Genomic DNA, 25,177 nt, shown 5'->3' with positions numbered 1-25,177 from the left:
TTTTTCGACATTTCCATAAAAACAACAAATTTCAAGAAGATACAAAATCTCATCTCTCACTGTTAATAAATAGTGGATATCCCGCCAACTTCGCCATGATGAAAAATTTGGGTGCTAAATTTAATGATGATGTTAATAGACCCAAGAATTAAAGGCCCATTTACATGATGCCATTTTCTTGTACATACCAGAGCAATAATTGAATGCAATAAATGAAGCGCAATAATTGACGTTCAATAATTGTATGCAACTGTTTACACTTGAAAACTTAATTGCAATTATTGTATTCATGAATCAGAGCACCCCACAATCCACCCCACGTCTTGTCTGCCCTACCTCTAGAATGTATATAAATAATCGGAGACGCGGAGGAAGAGCAGCACCCACCCGCTGTAACTAAGCACTGCCATTATGCTGTATGCAAGCCGTAGCGGTTAAGGTTGCGGAGGCTTGAATAAAATGCCTGTGCTTTGGTACGCAAGGGTGGAAGGGCTGCATTTCCCGTAGCGCCGGAGCTGTCCAAAAAACAAATTATTATTTGGTTCGGTTAGGTTAGGTTAGGTTAGTATATTAATATTTTTTTAAATAACCTCATTGGTAACGATGAACCCAAATTGGGGGTTTGAGAGGGGGTGAGGAGGGGTATAGTAATCACCCCCCACAAATTTTGCGCGCCGGATTTTTTTTATTTTAAATCTCACCTATTTTACAGGAAATTTGAAAATGATCGCAAGAAATCAGTGTCTAGTATGTATGTAAAGTCAAGTTTTAAAAAAATACTGATAAAGAATCGGATTTCTAACGAAAATTTTGCACTGTAAGACTGTTCACACACTGTTCTAGCAAAATCCACATTTGAAATGGCCGTTTGCCTTTATAAAATTAATAGGGATGTAAAAATTATCGATTTCTTTAAACGATTTTAATAGTAAAAATAATTGAAAATCAATCATAGTGGATCAGTTTCAGTTGAACAGTTATTAAAAAAAAAAAATTGTGGATCTATGTATGGTCTATATGTACTTACTCTGAGACTTGTTCTAACTTATAAGTAAGCTGTGCATTGACATTTGACAGCTGTTTACCGGCCATAGAGAGAAGATAAGAGAGAAAATAGTGGCTAATGCCTAATTCGTTAATGCAACCACAACAGAAAAAACACATAATTTTAAGTTGACACTATTAACAATAAGTCATGGAAGTTATAGTAGCAAATGTTGATCATATTAAATTTGATATTGATTATGCTCTCGAACAGCAGTATGGAGCGTTGCCTTTGCCATTTCCAGGAATGGATAGTAAGTTAAGCAATTTCACAATTAAACATGAATTTAATACCATAAATAATAATTGCCACATTTGTAAAGTTCAATTAGTATTTAAAAAGTCAGCTACACAAACAATATTTCTTTCAGAGTCTACAGCGGCGGTTTGTGAGTTTTTTGGACAATCTGGAGGTTGTAATAACGGACCCCGGTGTCCTTACAGGCATGTTCGTGGTGATCGGACTGTGGTGTGTAAACATTGGTTGCGAGGGCTTTGTAAAAAGGGGGATCAGTGCGAATTTTTACATGAATATGATATGACTAAAATGCCTGAATGTTACTTTTATGCTAGATTTAATGCTTGTCATAATAAGGAGTGTCCATTTCTTCACATTGACCCAGAAAGCAAAATCAAAGACTGTCCTTGGTAAGTTTCTAAGATTATTTGTATTCTATCACCCACACCCTATTTTTCACATGTAAAATTATTGAAATACCAATCATTTTTGTAGCTGGTGATTTGGTCTAGGTAGATTACCAGACCAGCAATGTTGGTATTTATTTATTTTTAATCCTACAGCTAACATAAATTATAACAAAAAACAATTATACTAAATATATAGCCAAATATAATAGATATACAAATAGGTTCAAACATTAACAGAAAGAAAATTCAATAAAAACTATTAAATATATTTTACTAAGTAAAACTATATACGGCTGTGTTATGTAATGGTGTGAAAGTAAAGGTATGTATGTTAGGTGTGCTCATGATATGATATCATGACCATAACACAAATCTGGTTAACAAGTCGAGGCTTGAATAGTGGGTGTTGTATGTCTGGGCTGCGTGGTATAAAACTGAGTAGGTGTTCGTGTGAGGAATGTGCAACAAAGCATGATTACGAGTCTGATAAGCTAGAACATATAATTTTATATATTATAGTATAACAATAAATGTCCTGAAAATTTGGCTTTTATTGGTTTCTTATTGGTTGATATTGTTTGGTATTGGTTGGCCCCATTGAAAATATGATATAATAATTTGAAGAAGAAATCATAAACAAAATTACAATCATTGCAAAATTTTGGTAGCACTGATTTCATATCTTTACAACTTAAAAAATTTGGTTTAAATAAAAATTGTAAAGAGGTACCAGTAGATAACATTAAAACAAATTAGTTAGTAGTGTCTAGCCATAATCAATAGAACACACTACTTGGTAGTAGATGGTGCTGTACTATACTTTAACAAACAAAAAAATTTATAGCACTTTTAATTTAATTGCAACAAATTCATGAATGAGAGTTGAGTTTGATGTGTGCCTGTGCCTACGCTTAAAGCAAAAGAACCAAATTTATTGTTAAAACATAACTTAACTACATAATTTGCATATGTGTTTAGTAAGTTGTATAATTTTATAAAATATTAATTATAGTGAAACAATATAAAAGTGTTTGAATCACTTTACCTATGAATTTGGTTTTAGGATAGATTTGTAAATTAAAAAAAAAAAGGAATACTGATCAGTAATAGAATACACCTCTATCTGTGAGAATAACATTGTAGTTGTTTTAAATTGCAAAATTAGGCATTGTTGCGATAGGTTACTATGTATGTAGAAGTAATACACATTACGTAAACGAAAATCGCGAACTTATAGATAGGATTTATAGGCACATTTGAACAGCAAGAGGAAGCTTGTGCATATGCCTCTAAATTCCCCTTTTTTAAATTAGTAAAATATTAAACACAGAATTTTGTTTCACTGACTGATACAATTTGCGTACCTACCTAGTATTGCATTAGGCTTAGTTCATATGGCCGCGCGGTACAAGATCAATATAAACGGTAATTATCGTCTACATTACCGCGCGGTACCGCACGCCAACGCGCGGCGCGTTCCGACCCGCGCGCAAGATCTTGAACCGCGCGCTTCCACGCGGCCGCGCGCGGCACAAGTTTTGCAAACCTGTATCGACCTGTTCAATTGACCCGCGCGGCTTGAGACGGAAAGACACATAGATCGATGAAGAGTACCGAAGATATGGCACTAAGTATTTGTTGATATGCAATATCTTATAGCATCTTCACTGGATTTTAAATCATTTTCAATAGAATCGTATAAAAAATCAAAGGATGCAACTGACATCCGGAAATAGTTAAAAAAATTATCTTCGTTTACACGACTTGAGGTTACCCTCAAGTCGGGATACAAAGTGACAAACAGGCTGGAAGAAAGTCTGCCACTTAAAATTGGATGCACCCAGTATCGTCTTTGTCTTCTTCTGCGACGTCTCAGTCTTCTATATAAAATCCATAAGCAAATTGCCTCCTCCACGTCCATAGTCAATCAATGTTTAAGCCACACTGCCGCGCGTACATATACCGTCATGTGAATGCTCCAACCGCGCGGCGACGCGCGGCTACGCGCGGTCATCTGAACTTAGCCTTATTATAATATTATTCACAGGTACACTCATTCTTTCACTTTTTTATTTATGCAATTTGTGCATGTAGAAAACCGGACCGAAATTGCAAGATTGACTTGATTTACACCCTTAAAACTAATTGTATCATACAATTGCTGTTTTTTCTGTCTGTTAGAGTTTTGATGATCGGATAGTGAGTGTCAAAATTAAAGAACTTTGACCAGTTGTAAATCTTAAATTCAGGCTACTAATTTTATCCACAACAAAGTACGACATGTAATATTATGATAGATGGAGTGATCAAGAGATCTTCTGAAAAGTGGATAAGTTCGGCTGTCTGTTTACTCCAGATGGAAAGTTCAAGGATGATATAGAAATATGAGTGAAGGCCGGGAATAGAGTTGCATTCCATTATGTGTAGCCAAGTAATTTCTAATGTACAGCATGTGGACTATCCACATACATAGGGGAGTGCTTATCTCGACTTCAATGTACGGTAGTAAATGTTTGGTGTGGCAGAGAAATAATTATTTGTGGTAATTATGTGTGTTGTAACTGCGTGATAGGATAACTAATAGTGAGATATGTGGGTTAAAAGAGGATACGAAGGGGAATTAGGTGGATGAATGAGAAGCGGTTAGGATGTACGAGCCAACCGTGGATGGTGAAGTCGGGTTGGATTGGAGGTACATGTTTAAAGTGCATGAAGCGAGATAGATATCTATATTAATAATTTCGTCAAGGGGTACGGTAGACTCGATCGAAACCTTATATGAATAACAAAACATAAAAAAATATTGATTCTGAGTCGACAACATATATCCGCAAAATTTGGATTATGGAGAATTTCGTTAAATATAAATTCCGATGGCACTGACAAACAAACCGCTGCATGTCTCCATCTTTGGTGTGAAGCAAAATATTGGGTTTGCCACTTTTTATGATATACTCTTTGAAGGTTTTTTGCGTTTTTTCTTTAAACCTGAGATTGGCCGATTACGATAACAACCATAGAAAAAAGCATACTAATCATAACTATAAAAGTTGAAGTTTCAAACGTCATGTCATGTTAGGATTGAATCTCAACGATTATTGTTTCTTCGAATGAATCAAAAACAGCTCAGAGCTGACAATTATAACAATTTAATGGATAGCCTGTACAATAATCATAGAGAAATGGGTCAAGGCATTGGTAAAATGATAATATTGCCATCAACTTATGTGGGAAGCCCTCGGCACATGATGCAAAATTATCAGGATTCTATGGCAATTGTATGCAAGTATGGTAAACCAGACTTATTTATAACATGCAATCCGAATTGGCAGGAAATCTTAGATAATTTACAAAACACTAAAAAAGAACATAGACCCGATTTAATTGCCAGAATTTTTAAACTTAAATTGGAGGAACTGTTGGAAGGTCATGGTGCTGTCCACATATAATTGTCTTTGATGCACTGCATTTAAATTTAGAATATCTTTATTTTATTTTTACATGTGCGGTGTCATTTAATTTAGTTCATATATTTTCTCTTACAAGTAAACACAATGTTTTACAATTTATTTTGCATTTTAATTAATTGCTTTAGCCACTAGTCCACCCTATCAGTAGTAGCAGAGCGTGGTTAGATAAATATATCGGGATATATATCTAGTGAAAAATGAAAGAAGCATATTTTAAAATAATAAGTAAATGAGAAAATACAAATTTTAAAATGAGCTCGAGTATCAGAAGCATAGAACCATTAAAAAAATCGAATTACGATACCTGGTGCTTACAAGCACAGGCGATTCTCATAAGAGACGATTTGTGGGAATACGCTAATGGTAAAAAAACGTTAACGGGGCAACTACGACTGCCGAAGAAAAGAGTGCATTCCTAAAGGAAGACTTAAAGGCAAGGTCAGAGCTAATTTTACTAATATCTCCACAAGAACTAAAATAAATTAAAGGATGTAATACATCTAAGGAGGTATGGGACAAACTTAAGTCTATATATCAAAGTTCAGGGCCGGCAAGAAAGGCTACGCTATTAAAACAATTAGTATTAAAGAAAATGACTCCAGAAGAAGACGTGAGAGACCATCTCAGTAATTTTATGGATGTAGTAGGTAAATTAGAAGACATGGATGTCAAAATTCATCCAGAGTTATTAAGTATAATGATGTTATACAGTTTATCTACAAATTTCGATAGCTTCCGAACGGCAATTGAGTCGAGAGATATTCTGTCAAGTCCTGAAAATTTAAAAATTTAAATCGTAGAAGAATACGACGCAAGAAGGCAAACTGAAGCGAGTGAACCTCAGACTTCAGAAGCATTCTACACAAAGACGAAGAAAAAGGTACAATTTTGCAAGAATTGTTATAAGAAAGGGCATTCCATAGAAGCTTGTTGGTCAAAGAAGAGACCCAATAATCCCAATAAAACTAAAGATCAAGAAAAGACTTATAACATCTGTTTAACAGCAGGAACGTCGAAATGTAAACGCAGTTTATGGTGTCTTGACAGTGGGTGTACGTCACATATGACGGGTGATAAAAGTGTACTCCATAACTTAATCCCCGCGACTGACACTCTAAAGCTAGCCTCAGAAAAGCATACGACCGAAGTTAAAGGGAAAGGAAAAGCCGAACTTTATACAAAGGATAGACGTAATAAAATTAGTCTTTCAGACACATTATATGTACCTGATTTGTCGAATAATCTAATTTCTGCGAGCAAAATTACGGATCATGGCTATAAGGTTCTATTTGAAAAGGAACAAGCCAGTGTCAAAAAAGGCGGGAAAACTGTATTAAAAGCTCACAGAAGAAATGAATTATACTATCTTGAATTTGATAAACCGGAAGAGACAGCAAATTTCACGCCTAGTGATGAAAGCGAAATTATGAAATGGCACAAGAAATTAGGTCACGTCAATGAAAGAGACCTAAAAGAAATGGTTAAAAATAAAATGATGCGAGGACTTGACTTTAAAGAAAAAACTTTGGTAACCTGTGAGACTTGTATCAAAGGAAAATTTTCCACTCTACCATTCAAAAGCCATGGACAAATAATCTCAACCGAAGTGCTCCAGATAATTCACAGTGACGTGTGTGGCCCATTTGAGAATGAATCAATGGCCGGATCAAAGTATTTCGTAACATTTATTGACGATTATACAAGATACTGCTGTGTATATTTCTTAAAAGAAAAGAGCCAAGTAATCGATAAATTCAAGGAATATAAAAACTATGTTGAACTGTTTCATAAGAAGAAAATTCAAAATCTACAATCTGATAATGGAGGCGAATTTAGGTCTAAATCGTTTGACAAATTCCTTAAAGATAGGTATAAGCCGAAGACTATCTGCACCTTATACCCCACAGCAAAATGGCATGAGTGAAAGGAAAAATCGGTCGCTGATGGATAAAGCCAGATGTCTGTTGATGATGATGATGATGACACTGCAAACTATTTAATTAATAGAAGCCCAGCAAGAGCTCTCAAAGGCAATTCCCCATATGAGAAATGGGTACAACGAACACCATCAGGAAATCACCTACACGTATTCGGATATAGAGCGTTTGTGATGAACAAAAAACGAAGAGGAAAATTCACAGCCAAAGCCACAGAAGGAGTATTCTTGGGATATGCGGAATATACAAAAGGTTTTAGAATCTATGTACCCGAAAGGAATGATGTTATTATCAGCAGAGACGTAAAAGTAATCGAAAAGATGCATTATGGCGGTACTCCTGCTGAAAAACGCGAAGATCTTACTCCAGAACCTGAAACAGAACAAATAGAAATTCAAGAAACAAGAAACAAAATTAATGAGAACTTACCTTTTCAGGAATCTAACCCCCTTTATTCCAGCTCTAGTCAAGATCCTGTTGATGAACGATCTTTCTCAAGTGGAAGACCACAAAGAGACGTGAGACCACCAGCATGGACCAAAGATTATGAGTTAAGTCGCTGCGTGACCATGTTAACATAATTAAATAATGACGACTATGACTGCTCTTTACTCACATATAAAGAAGCTGTGACTGGCACCGACAGACGAAATTGGGAGAAGGCTATACAATCTGAAATGGAATCATTACAGAAAAATAACACCTGGGTATTTGTTGACAAGTCAGAAGCCAAAGGACACAAAATACTATCGAACAAATGGGTATTTCGGATTAAAGATGACGGTACGTACAAGGCTAGATTAGTTGTACGTGGATGCGAGCAGAAAGGAAACCTGGATTTTGAAGACATTTATAGCCCAGTAGTAAGTCAATCTGCATTAAAACTTTATTAGCAATTGCCGCATCTAAATCTTACTACTTCATGACATTTGACGTCAAGACAGCTTTCTTATACGGAGAGTTATCAGATGAAGTTAATATGTTGAATAATTACCTGTTGGCTATGAGACTGACTGCAATACTACTGAAGTAACTACTTCAACTTACTTACGGCAAACTTGCCGATTAAAAAAATCGTTGTACGGACTAAAACAAGCTCCATTTACATGGAACAAAACTTTTACCCAAGCGATGTTTGATTTAGGATTCAAGACAATCAAAACAGATCGATGCGTTTTCATAAACGAAGATAAGTCAATAATATTCGGACTATTCGTTGATGACGGACTTGTCATAGGAAAAGATAAGAAAAAGATCGAAGTTATTTTGAAGAAACTTGAAACCAAATTTGAAATGAAAAATAATGAAAATCCAAGTACTTATCTGGGTATGGAAATAAAAAACTCAAAAGAAGGAATAATTCTTACTCAGAGATCCTACATAAATGACGTACTGGACAAATACAACATGAAAAATGCCAAACCTTGTGACACGCCCGCAAGTAGCGATTCAAAGTCTACACAGAAAACTGCCCAGGAGAAGGAATATCCCTATAGGGAAGCAGTGGGAAGTTTACTGTATCTGTCTACCAGAACCAGGCCGGATATCGCACAAGCGGTCAATCAAGTTAGCAGGAAGGTCGAAAACCCCACTAGAGAAGACGTCACAAAAGTCAAGAAAATATTCAAATATTTAGTGGGAACCAAAGAGAAAGGCATTTTGTTCAAACGAAACAAACCAATAGAGAAAATCGATGCTTACAGCGACTCAGATTATGCTGGAGACCCATTGACGCGAAGAAGCACTTCTGGCTCCGTGCTAATGATAGCCGATGGACCAATATCATGGGCATCCAAGAGACAGCCTATAGTAGCGCTATCGTCGACTGAAGCTAAGTACATAGCCGCAGCAGACTGTTGCAAAGAGGCATTGTATCTCAAATCTCTATTACAGGAAATAACCGGTTTGGACATAAAAATAAATTTGCATGTTGATAATCAAAGTTCGATTCAACTTGTGAAGTCTGGATCCTTCAACAAAAGGTCGAAGCACATAGACGTGCGGTACCATTTCATACATGAACATTTCGTGCATGGATCAATAAATATTAGCTACTGTCCCACAGAAATTCAGTTAGCTGACATAATGACAAAACCATTATCAAAAATAGAATTTGAAAGACACTGTGCAAGATTAATGCATATATAGAAACGTGTTTCGGCAACATGAGTGAACATCAGGAGAAGGTGTTGGAAGGTCATGGTGCTGTCCACATATAATTGTCTTTGATGCACTGCATTTAAATTTAGAATATCTTTATTTTATTTTTACATGTGCGGTGTCATTTAGTTTAGTTCATATATTTTCTCTTACAAGTAAACACATTGTTTTACAATTTATTTTGCATTTTAATTAATTGCTTTAGCCACTAGTCCACCCTATCAGGAACTTTTAGATGACATTACAAGGAAACATATTTTTGGAAATACCGAGTGCGTGGTTTTACACCATTGAATTTCAGAAACGTGGGCTTCCACATGCGCATATGCTTATTATTCTAAGAAATGAAGATAAACCAAGGTCATCAGTGGATTATGATAAATTTGTGTGTGCAGAAATACCTGACCCAGATAAAGACCAGGAACTTTTTCAGACTGTGTCAAAAAATATGATCCATGGGCCATGTGGTCCTGGATATATGAATTCACCTTGCATGAAAAATGATGGAACTGCCTCTAAATGTTCTAAAAACTACCCAAAGACATTTTGCGAAGAAACTAGAGATGGTACCCAAAATGGAGGTTAAGCTATAATAAGAAGAAGAGACGACGGAAGAATAATAAAAAAGAAGTATTTCGAGTGTGATAACAGATGGGTGGTGCCATACAATCCCTATCTATGTAAAAAATTTAATGCTCACATAAATGTTGAAATTTGTTCAAGCGTAAAAAGTGTGAAATATATAAATAAATATATTTATAAAGGTCATGACCGAGCAAAGATACAAATCACAGTAGCGCCACAAGAGTCCAGTGATCAATCGACATTAAGCAATGAACGCCATGATGAAATTAAGGCTTATATTGATACCAGGTATGTTTCGGCCCCTGAATCAGTTTGGCGAATATTTGAATTTTCAATGCACAGAATGAGTCACACAATTATACAGTTAGGTGTTCATTTGGAAAACCAACAAACTGTCGTATTTACAGATCAGAAGTCAGAACGTTCATGAAGCAACAGCTAGATCTGCTGGAAAATGAACATTATTATCATTTTTTGAACTAAACAGAACAGAAGAAAGTGCTCGACAATATCTTTACACTGAAATTCCGACACATTTCAGATTTATCCATGGACAGTGGCAACCACGAATATCTCAGTCAGCGTCTGATAAAGTAATTGCAAGAATGTATAATTATTCCTTTTCTGATCGGGAACGATATTATCTCCGGCTATTACTTCTTCACGTCAAAGGGCCGACTTGCTTCAGAGATGTTAGAACTTATGAAAATATTATTTACAAATCATTTCGAGAAGCTGCTCAAGCAAGGGGGCTCCTTTTTGACAATGTTTACCAAATGCAAGGAAATTCGGCTGTTAACAAAATGATCAGGTATCATCAAACAAATAATAATAAACGAAGACAGAGACACGACCAACGAAACAGTTTATGAAATACTTACGATTTTCGGCATGATGTGTGTGACCCAAACGAATAAATCACTATGCGAAACTAAATGACATTTGAACTAAAACTTCAACTCTTATGGTTATGATTAGTATTCTTTTTTCTATGGTTGTTATCGTTTATCGACACAATTTAATTTTTTATTTTTAAAATTAGTAAGTACTTAGTAGAGTAGAGAAAAAGACTGAGTGCTTAAAAAAAAGAGATTTACAGAGAGTAAAATCTTATAAATATGTTTTGTTTTGAATGTTGATTTAAAATAAAAATAATTTGTGTAAAAACTTTTGCAGTTTTTATTTACTATATTTATTAAACACAACGAACGATGCTATACGAATCTATATTTAATATTCTTTGAGAACCGATGACTACAGAAATATCTACCTATATTTTGCACCTAGATGTGTATCAAATTTCACCCGAGCGAACCCGGGTTTTCATCTAGTTTGTAAATAATTAGGAGGGCAACGGGCGGAATCTTTTGTAACTACTAAGTGTGGCTTCAGTCCGGCTTGTTCCGAGAAAAAATTGAGGCTATTTCTATTATTAATTTTAATGTCTCATAAATTTCAGGTACGATAGAGGTTTTTGTAGACATGGGCCACATTGTCGCCACCGGCATGTTAGGCGTGTCCTTTGTACGAACTATTTAGCTGGATTCTGCCCTGACGGTGCAAGCTGCAAGTACATGCATCCGCGATTTGAGTTGCCAGCACCTCCCGAGCAGACTAAGGACACTAAACGACTTCCAGTATGTCATTACTGTTCAGAAGTTGGTCACAAAGCTTCCACTTGTCATAAACTTCCTCCTGATGTAAGTGAAGTAAATACTTTAATTGTATTTTTGTGCATTGCCGTGTTTTCAATGCTTATCATTATTTTCAGCAAAGAGAAGTTGCTCAGAAACAAGAAGAAGCCAGGTACAGGGCTTTAGGTTATTTAAAACAAGTGGGAGAAGAAGATTCTCAACAAACTCTACACAGAATGCAGCGAATGATGCATAAGCCTCTAGAAGAAGTGACTTGCTTCAAATGCGGGACAAAAGGACACTATGCTAACAAGTGTCCCAAGGGACATCTCGCTTTTCTATCAAATCAGCCCGGCCAAAACAATAATAACGTGTTCAAAAAATCGAATTAATAATAACTTTTAATGTCCCTAAAGATGCCTTTTATTATGTGTCCCACTTTCTTAGGTGTACAATTAATGATTATAGAAAAATATAGTCACAATGTTACTGCAATCAATTATTAGATAAAAAACGTTCGAATTTCCTGAATTAACCTATTTATTTCAAGTCAGATTGCGCCATAACTCATCGACACACTATACTAAACTTTGTTTTCGTTTTCCTATTAATGTGCTCTTTTAAAACTTTAAATAACCAGCTTTGCTTTGTTATTATAAATTGTAATGTTATTATAAATGTATTTATAAATAACTTTTGGTTATGGTTTTTCAAATATACTAGTAGTATTATCAATTTTGCTAACGTTTCTGTTATATGAAAGACCAATTTGATTACTTTAAAGAAAATCAGACTTTTTTAGTTTTATTTTCTGTCATTTACATTATTAATACATGTACGTTTTCGTGGCGTTTAATTTTATTTAAATTCAAGAATACCGCGCCACAAACACGAAATTACATGAACCAAAATCATATCGTAGTTAAAAGTACTTCTAATAGATGGCGCTATTTTACATAAACATTATTACGTTAGTTGTTAATGTTTTTATACTTTTTGTTTATACATACATATATCAATAATAAATTTTAAGAGAAATTGTACCGGTTGTAGTAGTGCTGCCCTGCGATTCTGTAACTCACTTCACGAACTCACACAGCGGTTTTCGCATCGGCGGTCTCTCTCAAATCAGTCGTGAAGCAGTCATTTTATGATTTGGCATTCTGATAAACAATAAAGTACAAGCTCCCACCTTTTCAGAATGCCAAATCATAAAATGACTGCTTCACGACTGATTTGAGAGAGACCGCCGATGCGAAAACCGCTGTGTGAGTTCGTGAAGTGAGTTACAGAATCGCAGGGCTGACTTCGCTTTGCTCACCTTAATAATTAAAGTAACGTAACGTCTACAATGTTGGAGAGATATTTTGTAAAGAAAAAAATACATGCACAAATTTTATGTTCATGGTTAGAGAATCCAGATTTTTAGCATTGGCTGAAAAGATCGGAAAAATACTGAAAATTATAAAATCCAACAAAAGAAATAACTAAATTTTTTTGATACGCACCAAACAAACTGAAAAGATCGATTTTAGACCCCGATCGTAATACGATTAAGGCAGGGGGAAAAGCCAGTGCCTCAGCGATAGCATTAGCAAAAATAATACGGAGACGCTACTACATAAATGAACTTATATGCTTTATTTTAATAAAAATACGTTTTTATTGTAATTAATTATTTAAAAAATTCAAACTCCTAAAGTTTTGCGCCCTATACCCAATTTACAGATCAGTTTGAGGTAATTAGGTTAAATCAAAATCCGAAGGTGGACTGGTGCGAGTTGTGACCGGTTAGCCGTTAGAGGTTACTTATTCTCATCTCGAGTTGACCTCTGTGCTCATCTTCACAGATCCAATGTAAATGTAATACATAATAACTCTAGCTCAAATTGTTTGAGTTTAATAGTAGGTATATAAATAGTCTTCTAGCTTGTAGGGATGCCAATTATTTCTGAAAATGATAGAGATCCTAAAATCTATTGGAATCGTAAGCGGATGAATCGATACACAAAAAAGTGAGGTCTAGAAAATCCTTCAAGTTTGCATTTATAATGTAAATTATATGAATCAATTTTATGGAAAACTAGAAACATACCATAGTAAATCTTTTATCAGTAATTTTTTGAAGTGAAAACTTCTTTAGCGGCGTTGTACTCTTTTTTTGGAATGGGTAAAAAAAATTAAACTCGCGTTAGGACACGTGAACTATAGTCCTTTTCATGAAAGAAGTCCCCCAGACGCGGCGCTGCAATCGCATGACGTAATGTTGCCATTTATGAGTACAAAATTTACCTATTTTATTTACATTTAGCAGATGTAATTTATCAAATAATATTATTTTCTGCATACTTCGATGACACAATATTTCTGTTATATAAAAAGTATATTTTTATTTACTTATATTAGCGGTGTTCTACCTACTTATAGGGAAAAGATGAGAAAATAAGGGAAAAGATGAGGGTAAAGAAAAGCAATACAATTTTTTATTCAGAGTTTTATTGCATAATTGTTGGGTTACAATTTTTTTCGAAGTACACGCCGCTGTTATACCTTCGTTTGTAATTCTTGTTACAGTTTTCTCTGACACACCTGCAATTAAATTATGAACAATTAAAAATAATAAGTAAGTTTAAGTTTATAATGCTTATGTAATATGTAATATATGTTTTAATTTCAGTTACCTAGTTTCATCACGTTATGTATTTATTCAATTTTGTCGCAAAAACTAATTTATACCATAAAAGTCCCACCAATGCAGCAAAAAAATATTAAATGGCAACTCTAAAAAGTACCTGTTATGGCGGCAACTCTCTTCCGAACATTGTTTAGTGGTATTAAAACACCTTGATTCTTATGTTCCGCTTCACAGAACTCTTTCACCTTTAATATAATTTCTCGAGCCGAACTTTTGCATTGTAATCAATCTTCAAAATGCACTAAGCTAGTTAAAAATTCACAAAAATCTACCACAACAAACGAACTTGATAACATCGACGAATGACAACATTGCCGACCTGTCAAATTTAGTTCCAAAAATCACCGCGGGACTTCTTTCATGAAAAGCACTATAATCGAAAATTCGTAAGACGGATGAAGAGTAGACTTTTTTTTTTTAATGGAATCTCGCTATTGGCCTTTAGGGCCTTTACAGCTCAGCACGGGCTGGTTGGCGAGCGTAGCTCTGCCAGAATTGGCGTTTTTCCCGCAACTAGCGCAAGGGCGTCTCCTGTGAGACTCGAACCTCGGCTTGGGCCGTCGCGGGGTCGTCGCAATCGCCTGAAGGGCAGGACGGAAGCTCACTGGAGTGAGCGAAGTGCGAATTAAAGATCCGCGCCTTCCCCGGTGAAGGCGGTTTTTACCCCAATCTGTGTTTTGCTATTTGATTATTATTACTGGCCGCGCGGGCGGCTTTTAATTTATTGTTAGCTACGGTAATTGGATCATCCGAATCCTTTAGTGTATATGTGTACCTGGGCCTCCTAAAAGCCTTTTATGTCGGGAAGGGGTAATATGGTCGTAACTATTACGGTGTGTCGGATTCTACAAATTGCCGCACGGACTTAAGGAGCAGGGCGTGCTCGGTTATTACCTCCACCTTGGTGGACGTAGTTTTAGCGGACTTAAGGGCCTCCGCGAATGCGACGAGTGCGTCTAAGCCTATAGCGTCTATTACGCTGAACGCAAGATTAAAAGCGTCTCGGACGCTGCCTGACTCCTCAGTTGCCTTCACGGGAGGGCTGAGGGCTTTAGTAGGAGGGCTCGCCTTTAAAGTGGGCCTCTCTTTTATGATAGGGGTTGGCGCAGGGACCTGGGAAGGCGCTGCGGTTGCCGATTTTGATGGCAGAGGTGGGAAGGCTTCTGCCGTGAGTTGGGGAGGGCCCTCCGTAACGGGAGGCTTGGCCCATGGACTAATTTCGGGAGGCGGGGCCGGCACGTATGAGGGCTTTGCTCCCGTGCCACGACGGGCCGCGTCGCGACCCACCATGCGCCTAGACGATGGCTTATGCGCCTTGGGGGCTCTAGGACAACCGCGATAATTCGCAGGGTGCCCATGTTGCCCGCAAAGCACACATGCCGGCGGTTCAGCACACGGAAGAGTCCGCTTGCAGTCCGAGGTGCCATGGTCGCCTAAGCACTTGACGCACCGCGCCCTTGCAAAACAGTTACGGGCTGCGTGCCCGTAGAGTTGGCAGCGATGACACTGCCGTGTGAAAGAGTGTTTGAGGGGAGTTTCAACCCTCAACCCCGAGAGCTTACAGCACTCCCGAAGGTTAAAAATCTTTTTCCCACTCGGAGTGAGTAGGGTCGAGGACTACGAGTACCATATCGTACTCGAAGAGTAGACAGTCTGGCGCGGCGTATTTAATGTAATATAAATTGTCATGTTTGTGTACGATAGCCCAATAAATAAATATTGTATTCTACCACAAAAATAATAGTACTTTTATACAGATAATTAAAGCAATTCGTGCAAAATTATTCCATAACTATTCCAAAATATCAAAAATGCACAACGTTAATATTCAAGTTTTCACTTCTGCCGGCACTCCCGGTGCAACGAGTGCAACGCGTCGTTTTTTTTAGTTCTGTGAATTCGGTAATAAGAATTATTATTATTACAAAATCAGATCAGATAACAGTAAAAGTTCCCAATGCTTTATATCTAAAATTATATAAAATAACAGTTTGTCTATTTGGACCCATGCAGTTCCACTCACAACTTTCAATGTTGCCGGCAATGAAAAAAGGCCCTCACAAGGAACAGATACATCCACGATACACATATAGGAATATCTTGGCTATTAATCGTGATTTATCATAGAGTTCTTTGTTCTTTCCAGTACAGTATAGGCATAATTATTAAGGTAAACAACTACCTACTCGTAAGATCTAAAATTGATGTTGCAGCTAGCAAACAAACTTAAAAAACAAAATTCGATCAGGTAAATACAGACTGAATCAGACCCAAAGGCTTTGCTTGGTGATCCTGAGCTTTCTTAGTCAGAGAATTTGTATAAATACAAAAATACATTGCAAAGCAAAGAATGTGATATAAAGAAAACAGATTTCAGAAAAAGAAACGACTTTTTGAGTAATTAACACTTTACCCGGCAGCACGATAATATTACGGGTACATTCAACTAATGAAATAGTAAAAAAAATTAAATAAATAAAAATCGTCTGTGTTTTATGTACACGCGTTAGAAGATATACTTCTTTGGCGTAACAAGATAAAAATCATATTATTTTTTTTTATCTTTTGCCTTATTCTATGTTGGTAGAAAAAACGACTCTAAAATTTTGACTATAATTAACTTCAAGGTGTCAGTTTTTTGTGACGGTGTGCGCGCGCATCGTAAAAATTTACTCTCATCATTTTTCCCTAACGCGCTAAAAGAAGTCTAACTTCAATAAAACATAAATAAATGTATGGCTTACAGCCAAATAATAAAAATCAATTGGTGATTTTCAAAGGCGAAATACTGATTCACTGGATCGATTCAATACTGCAATTTAATAATATATTATGTAATTAAAAAATAGATTTTTGGCCCAGAATAATATTGTATTTTTCAATTAATCGTTCTCAAACTGACATCCCTCTAGATTGTGCACAGATCTACCCTATCCACATCTGTATTTGTGATTCTATCTAATCGTACTTACTACTTACTACTTTATAGTTTATAGTTATACTTTAAAGTCTTAACTCTTAACGTCTGTGTTATTGCGAAGGAAATATAAATTCTTATAATAAGTAACATTAATGAATAAAAGTACTATTGTAAATTTGGACTCGGTGAACACTGAAGTAGTCGTTTCCCATTTCCCTCAGTGAAGCGAGAAATCGCTGAGAGGCCGATATATTTAATATTGTTTAACACGCGGTAACTAATTCAATATGGTAAGTTCGACTTCTCATGTATTCCGTAATAATAAATCCCATAAAAAAGCCTCATAATAATTTCTACACCGCACGCCAATGCATATTATTAACCTTATTACAAAATTTTATTAGCTACTGCTTTTTGAGGTTATTGTTTTAGGTTAGATTTTGTAGATGTGTTTAACATTTTCAGAGTGAGTCGGAAGCTAATGTTAATCCTAAAGCTTACCCATTAGCAGATGCAGCTCTGACTGCAAAAATTTTAAATCTGGTACAACAAGCGGCAAATTATAAACAGCTCCGTAAAGGTGCTAATGAAGCTACTAAAACTCTAAACAGGGGTCTCTCGGAGTTTATAATAATGGCAGCAGATGCAGAACCCTTAGAAATTGTTTTGCATATTCCAATATTATGTGAAGATAAAAATGTTCCGTATGTGTTTGTAAGGTCGAAGCAAGCTTTGGGGCGCGCATGTGGTGTATCTCGTCCCATTATATCTTGCTCAATTACCATTAACGAGGGCTCTCAATTAAAGCCACAAATACAAAGCATTCAACAAGAAATTGAAAGACTTTTAGTTTAAGATGTATGTGTACAGCTTATTTTTTAATACAAAGTATCAAATAAAGTAATGTGTTTTATTTTTTATGATCATATCAATATTTGATTATTGAATATCTTTATACCCTCTTTTTGTTGCCTTCAAAATAAAATGCTTACTAAGAAAATGTTTTATATTACAAATTTACAATTCAAAAAATTTCTTGGCCCTTAAATTCCAGTTATCTTCCCATCTCGATTCTTGAAACTTGATCAATTCTCTCCTCATTTTGTCAGCAATTTTAATTTGCTCTTTGTTGTTTGGGAAATTTTCAAACCAACCAACAATTTGTTTTGATAATTCAGCACTATTTTGAAATGTATATCCATTTATACCATCCTGTACAAGTTCACTTAAACTGAAACAATAGCAAATTAATATTACAAATATTTTAATTAAGTTATATTTGACATTTGATAAGATTATACCATTTAAATTGATAAGCAGCAACTGGGAGTCCAGCACCAAACATATCAACTATCTTCATTGGTAGATCTAATCCTGATGAACTAGTGTGGAGACACACACCTAATTCTGCACTGGCTACCATTTTTGGATAATCGGCCGCTTCCAACCAAGGTGTGATGACAGTGACATTTTTCCAATTACGCAAGGCAATCTGGTTTCTATAATACTCCTTCATAGGACCCTGACCAGTTATCACACAAACTAATTTGGGCATCTTTCTTGACAGGTTATAGGTTGTTTCATAAACTGTAAATAAATATTGAGTATTTCAAAAACGACTGCGTTTGTTAGTAGTGTTCCATTTGGTAATCCGTGTGTTTATTTTTGGACATAACTGTGATTTATACTAGAATCTACCAAGAATATACTAACTATAGACTGGTAACCCAATATTTACGTCGTTATAATTGTAGTGATTAACTGTGGGTTTTGAGTTATTATGACTGTAAGGAATAAAAAATATAGGGAAAATATTACATAGTAATTTAATATGACCTCTATACTTAAGGACCTTGTAAGGCATCCATCAATATACTAAAGTCTTCATCTGGTGTCCAGCTTGTACTGCTAAACAACAAACCCGGTCTGTCACTCCTCATAGTCACATTACCGTCAACTACTTCTGTAAATGCTGTCTTCATCTTGGGATTGACAGCTTTTAAGTCTGTAAATTCTTCATATTGTTTTCCTAATTTCACAAACCAATTGTGTTTTTCTTCCTGTGAGAGTGGATAAAATATTCTTGGTGGCTTGTCATACAAAACAGTTGCGCTGAAAATATACCTTCATTTATTTGTCTATAAAAAAACTGCCTACAACATGGCTAGAGATGGTGGTTCTTATTATTAAAGATATAAGAAACAAGTTGTAGTACTCTTTTGTGTCTAAAGTTTTGCTTTTTGTGTTAGCATTTAATTTTTATTATCATGATAGGTACATACATTATACTCCATTTCTCTAAAAGATCCTCTTTTAGGGCATAAGTAACACAGAGGTTGTTGTCTGCACCTTGGCCAAACCACTTTTCTATTTTACAAGACAATTTTAACAGGGGATGATCAGATTTTAAAGATAATGCCATAATTGAGTAAGCATAATTGTGCCAATCAATTATAAATTTTGTTTTTGTAATCAGACAATAAAATTTGCATATTGGCAAAGTTGGTATGGCAGGTGGGTTCTGGCACATCACAAAATCACATTTTCCCGTTATAAATAATGTTAAAAGTAAACTTATACTCTGCCATAATGCTTTGGCAAAATACTGTATCAACTTAGGGCCTCCTATGTCTAGACGATGCAATTTTGTTATTTTAATATTGGCATTATGCTCAACATCATGCAAAGGCTTAGTTTCCGTATAACTTATGATATTCACTTTTATTCCCGAACTCGCCAGAGACAGGGCATGATATTGCATACGTGGACTTCTACCAATATCGCCTAAAACTACCACTTTTACCGAGACTAGAGCGTTTTCTAATGACATGATAATTTGTATTGCATTCGTAAATAGTAAATTGTAATATTTACAATGTCAATCAATTTTTCCCTACTTATTTTAGATTTGTTATTAGACTCCTTAGTCCTGCCTTAACAGTTTACTAGAACTGAACTTCTATAATCTTAAATCTATTTGTATTTTTGCGATATATCATATCACATAATATATATAGTCTGATTTTTCATTCCGTAGATTAAGAATTCTGACATTTCATAAGTGTTGCTTCTAACAAAGTTCTCCACCGAAAAAGGGACAAATTTGACCCATTTGAGGATGAAAAATACTTAGCATTATGAAATATAAAATGCTAAGTATTTTTTATATTTTATACTGTTGTGTTGTGGGATGTAAAAATTCCCAATCTCGCAATCGTGGATTAACTTTTAGTCCAGTCAAAATAGGCATTTGTAAAGTAGGATCCTACTTCTGCAAAAAATTTTATTCAAGGTCAAAAGTATAAAATTAAGGTTTTTTTCATTTTTCTCGAAAACAGTTAGTATTATCGTGAAAATAGATCAGACATAAGTTGTAGATCATACAATTCTCTACAAAAATAGTTCAGTCACTTTTTCTCTTATGACTCACCATTCATGAGATATCGCGGTTTTAATCATTAGAAAATTCATATTTTACATAATATGCACACATTTCCGCACCACCTATGAGGTAATGTACTTGGCGCATTTTTAAGTAAAGATGTTGTTGTATTATTTTTATAATCAAAATCCTGCACAGCTATTTTGCTATATCCTACCATACTATCTGTTTGATAGACTTGTATTGGCACATGAGCTTTTTCTGCAAAATGTTGCGCTGAAGGAAGTATGTTTGTTCGTAATATAGGCTCTTCTGCTATAACTGAACTTTTTGGAGTAATAATTTTAATGATCCCCATGATGTGAAGCGTATTATGACCGTCTAAGGTATGTACATTTATATCAGCATTGTCTGCAACATACGGAATAAATGTGCCAGTTTTTGGTGGCAAAATATGCGGTAGACGATGCAGAACTGCTGCTGCCTCATACATAATAGTATCATTATATGATGCACACAATCCGAAAGGCGAAAAAATCTGTATAAGACGTTTTGATCCAAATCGTCGATGAAAAAAAACTGATAAACCCAATTGCAATCTTGATTTGAAAGACCTAGGCCGAACAGCAGTCATTATACAGTGGCTGATAGTTGTACATATTAATTTCAAATGATCTACTTTAAATCGTCGATTTTTTAAAATTACTTGCTCCAAAAAAATAAGTCAAGGACTCCGGAATATCTTTGTTAATATTTTCAAACATTTGACTCGGCGGGGGATAATTATCATTATCAATCACTACAGATTGAATATCCTCTTGAATAATTGCTGCAGCAGCTTTCAATATTCTGAATCGTTCTTAGTTTGTATTTTGTTTTTTATTTTCATACCAAGCTTTATTAAGAATATCGTACTGATTATCAATAAAATAGATAATTGTTAAGCTTCTTTTCTTCTCAGTTATAATAATTTTATCACCATACTTTAACTTTAATCTTCTTTTAATTGTTTTATTATCTATAGTTGGATTTTTGCCGATATCTTTCAATTCTTGTAATGAAAATTGGCAATCATCATTATTTTCAATGTACTGAAATATTTCCTCCATCGCCAAGTTTACTGAATCATCTTCGGGACGACCGACTTTATATCCCGTGGTAGGTCTCAGAAAGATATTATAACAGTTATTGTGGTACTTAGCTTCAGCAGCAACTTCATACCCAATAGTCAAATTCATACCCAATGCGGGCAATAACAACTTTTGCTACGTCATCAGAACGAGTCCGAGCTACCTTTAAAATGGAATCTTTAAATTCAAGTGTAGATACTTTATAAATTTTACGACGAACATTCTGCGCTTTCTTCTTTTCAGCTTCTTCATTTGCTTCATCGCCGCAAAATAAACAACATTTTTTAAAGTTGAAATCTGGCTCACTTACTCGTGCTCTCTTCTTCTGTCTCGCGCTATCTTTTAGCTGCAACAATACTACTCTTTCGAGTATACATTTTACGACACTGCACGTGGACTGTCACAGATTGCTTGTCTTTTAAGTATTCAAAAAAAATATCATTTCTTTCAACACTTGCATCAATCAAAGTCTTCATTCCACGATCAACAACAACTACTTCACTTTCTTTCAAAGGTTTATCACAAATAAATCAAACTTCTGACATTTTGTTTAAATTATTTAACAGCACAAATTAAAATTGAAAATATTACCAATAAGCACGTCTGCTCACTGCACAGGAATTTTCAAAACTAACAGTAGGTATATACTGAGTCATTTCATTTACTTCCTTCAAAAATAGGCAGGTATGCGACCCTCCACACTCAAACAATGACGTAGCTAGCAGATTTTACTTAAGGTTACCGACGAAGGGAATTAGGGACTGACAGTATAGTCTTATATTTTAAAATCCTCATTTAATATACAAGTTACTTACACAAACGAATAGTTTCTTATTTTCATTTATATTGAACGTCCGGTGACGTATACAGACTGCATTTTAGGGCATATTATGTAAAATATGAATTTTCTAATGATTAAAACCGCGATATCTCATGAATGGTGAGTCATAAGAGAAAAAGTGACTGAACTATTTTTGTAGAGAATTGTATGATCTACAACTTATGTCTGATCTATTTTCACGATAATACTAACTGTTTTCGAGAAAAATGGAAAAAACCTTAATTTTATACTTTTCACCTTGAATAAAAATTTTTGCAGAAGTAGGATCGAAGGGGATTTTTGACATTTCATTTATAATGATGTATTTAACGTCTCTGCCAATTTTCAGCTCTATGCGAATTTTGGCTAAGTTATGACTTATTTTTGTCTATTATGACTGGACTATTTTTATTCGTTTCCTAGACGGAATTGGGAAATTAAAAAAAGAAATGAATGGATAAAAGCTGTCAGAAGAATGTAAGTAAATATTTATTATGACGAGTTGATACCGGAAACGTATCGAAAATATACTAACTCCAAATTGTCCGTTTTTATGCCATACGTTTTATTTTTTATTATTTTTTTAAAACATTAGATAACAAACCGTGGCAGCCGAGTAAGAGCACTCGAATCTGCAGTGCTCATTTTATTGGAGGAAAACAGTCTAACGTTGAAAACAGCCCCGCGTATGTCCCAAAAGTTTTCCCCCGTGTACAAAAAGAAGAGATATCACAAATGGCCTTAGCTAGACACGAGCGACTTCTCGCGAAAAAAAAGAGAAAATGGACAATCAACAGCTTCAAAATCACAAGAACTGGAAATGATAGATGAAAAACGATGAAATATAAAAATTACTAAAAAAAATAAAATTTTATTATTGGTTTAATATTTCAGAACAATACTTATTCCCTTAATATATAACCTACATATTTCTGTGATAAATATATTTTATAACCATTAACTTTCTTATTTTTCGGTGAGTAGTATAATCGATTTATTAAAATCAACTGTTAGCTTTTATTATTTATTTAATAATATTCTAAATAATTTATGAAACATATTCTTTTGCTACAAGTGCGCATGTGCAATAATTACTCATTGGACTCGTTCGGTTATTTACGATTTGTTACGAATTGACTCGAATAACTGCCCGAAGTAGGAAGGTCGAGTCGGAGTGGGGACGAGATGATAAAAACAAGTGTAACACATGCGCACAGGCTATTCCTTTGTTCAAGTTGGTGTTTATACATTTTACGTAGGGTCAGTGTGTGAAAGATAGTAAACCAAGTCATCATTGGAGTGTTTAATTTCCTACCCTAAGAACTAGATCAACTAAACTAACACAACTAAAAGTATAAAAACCTCTAGTCTTTAGTATACTAAATTTGTGCCATTTACAGTGATGCCAACTTCTTACTTGAAAGTTTTGTAGTGTACCAAAATATTTTACTGTTAATTTAGCTTATAAAAACCTAATATTCTTTAAAGGTTTTCTCTTATTTCAATTTAAAAGCAACATGGATAAAAATATCTTCTCCTTGAAAGATTAGATGATATCGTTCCGTCAAATAGCTCTGGTACGAGTGGTTGGATACACTGGTATAAGACTTTTGAAAGTTTCATTACCGTGCAGAAACCAACCGCTCCAGAAACAGATGCACAGTCAGTTCCTCCGCCAGAAAAATGGGACAGCGTAAACTTTTAGCTTTTGGTAAATCATATATCACCAAATATTTACATATATAGAAGAACTACGAAGAAGCGATCACAATACTGCAAAAACTGTATGTAAAACCAAAAAAATCTGATTTTTGCTAGACACATGTTAGCAACAAGGAAACAAAGAAAGTGTTGACATATATTTACAAGCTTTGAAACTACTTTCTAAAGATTGTGACTTTGCGGCTGTTGATGCAGAAACAAACAATAACGATAGCGTGCGTGATGCTTTCATACCCTATCATCTCATAAAATGTAGGTATAACATCGCATAAAATTAGACAAAGGCTTTTAGAAAACTTAACTCTAACACATGATCAAGCTTACAACCAAGCACTCTCTAGAAACTGCAGAGATCAACTTTCAAAGCTTCCATACTGTGTTTTTAAATGCCGTTGAAAAAGAACCTATATTAGTCTGTCCCAAACCACAAACTGTGCACGACGAGACCTACTCCTCTGATAATAATCCTCAATGACGAAAAAGTTTCTTTTGTGGGGGACAAATACATCCTGTATTTTTGACACAAAATTATCAAATTATCAGAAGTTTTTAAACCAGCCGGGCGCCGAGCGTGCGCGAGCGAGATGGGAATAAGACAATCTACAAGTAAAAGAAGTAGAATATGCGTGAAGTTAGCAGCTATGCCAAGAATTTTGAATGACCATAATGACCTTTGTAGTACCTTTTAAACAAATAAAGGAGTTTTAATTATTTTTTCAAAGAAATTTAGCAATGCTTTCACACAAACCCTATTGTTACTTAGTTAAAAGGTTATGAAACATACTTACCTAGTCATTAAATTGAATGAATAATATAATAAAATAATAAATAATAATAATAATTATTATAAATATTAATTAATAATTGAATAATATACTAAATATTATTAAATTATTAACGTTAAATATTTATTATTAATTATTTAATATTTAAAAAAATAAAGAGAGCCAAAGAAGTATAACTTCTTACGCGCGTACATAAGTACACGCACCCTATTTTTTTCTTCTTAATTTGGATGAAAGAATAATAA

General features: G+C 34.9%; 3 protein-coding genes across 7 annotated transcripts; 2 read left to right on the top strand and 1 right to left on the bottom strand.

Moving 5' to 3' along the window:
* Positions 1 to 1,073: 1,073 nt before the first annotated feature.
* Positions 1,074 to 11,893, top strand: LOC125057367 (cleavage and polyadenylation specificity factor subunit 4). Its single transcript, XM_047661021.1, has 4 exons — positions 1,074 to 1,298; positions 1,416 to 1,692; positions 11,304 to 11,544; positions 11,616 to 11,893. Exons 1-4 carry the CDS (start codon positions 1,196 to 1,198, stop codon positions 11,868 to 11,870), a joined length of 876 nt encoding a protein of 291 aa, XP_047516977.1. The 5' UTR covers positions 1,074 to 1,195; the 3' UTR covers positions 11,871 to 11,893.
* A 5,253-nt stretch (positions 11,894 to 17,146) lies between these two features.
* On the top strand, positions 17,147 to 17,993 carry LOC125057260 (NHP2-like protein 1). The gene is made up of 2 exons (XM_047660843.1): positions 17,147 to 17,383; positions 17,559 to 17,993. Exons 1-2 carry the CDS (start codon positions 17,381 to 17,383, stop codon positions 17,946 to 17,948), a joined length of 393 nt encoding a protein of 130 aa, XP_047516799.1. The 5' UTR covers positions 17,147 to 17,380; the 3' UTR covers positions 17,949 to 17,993.
* Positions 17,994 to 18,085: 92 nt separating this feature from the next.
* Positions 18,086 to 20,116, bottom strand: LOC125057258 (chitobiosyldiphosphodolichol beta-mannosyltransferase). Of its 5 annotated transcripts, none has more exons than XM_047660840.1 (4): positions 19,968 to 20,115; positions 18,946 to 19,205; positions 18,395 to 18,680; positions 18,086 to 18,324 (listed from the first exon to the last, which is right to left on the bottom strand). In XM_047660840.1, the coding sequence occupies exons 2-4, from the start codon at positions 19,073 to 19,075 to the stop codon at positions 18,111 to 18,113; spliced, it is 630 nt and encodes a 209-aa protein (XP_047516796.1). In that variant the 5' UTR covers positions 19,076 to 19,205; positions 19,968 to 20,115; the 3' UTR covers positions 18,086 to 18,110. The 5 variants fall into 5 exon arrangements, with proteins under 5 accessions (XP_047516796.1, XP_047516794.1, XP_047516798.1 ...); XM_047660838.1 differs by having other exon boundaries at positions 19,376 to 20,113; XM_047660842.1 differs by having other exon boundaries at positions 19,991 to 20,101.
* Between the last annotated feature and the right edge of the window lie 5,061 nt (positions 20,117 to 25,177).

This window comes from Pieris napi, chromosome 16, assembly GCF_905475465.1.
Source record: "Pieris napi chromosome 16, ilPieNapi1.2, whole genome shotgun sequence".
In the NCBI taxonomy this organism is placed as follows: domain Eukaryota; kingdom Metazoa; phylum Arthropoda; class Insecta; order Lepidoptera; family Pieridae; genus Pieris; species Pieris napi.
Note: the sequence above shows the minus strand (reverse complement) of the source record. Positions and strands in the feature narration are given on the sequence as shown.

What these genes read in the sequence shown, in the direction of transcription:
- LOC125057367 (XM_047661021.1), top strand. Translation starts at nt 1,196, where the DNA reads ATGGAAGTTATAGTAGCAAATGTTGATCATATTAAATTTGATATTGAT. An exon ending in AAAATCAAAGACTGTCCTTG is followed by an intron (nt 1,693 to 11,303) that starts GTAAGTTTCTAA and finishes CATAAATTTCAG; the next exon opens with GTACGATAGAGGTTTTTGTA. An exon ending in GTCATAAACTTCCTCCTGAT is followed by an intron (nt 11,545 to 11,615) that starts GTAAGTGAAGTA and finishes CATTATTTTCAG; the next exon opens with CAAAGAGAAGTTGCTCAGAA.
- LOC125057258 (XM_047660838.1), bottom strand. Translation starts at nt 19,923, where the DNA reads ATGTCATTAGAAAACGCTCTAGTCTCGGTAAAAGTGGTAGTTTTAGGC. An exon ending in TTAGAGAAATGGAGTATAAT is followed by an intron (nt 19,206 to 19,375) that starts GTATGTACCTAT and finishes GTATATTTTCAG; the next exon opens with CGCAACTGTTTTGTATGACA. An exon ending in GCTGCTTATCAATTTAAATG is followed by an intron (nt 18,325 to 18,394) that starts GTATAATCTTAT and finishes CTATTGTTTCAG; the next exon opens with TTTAAGTGAACTTGTACAGG.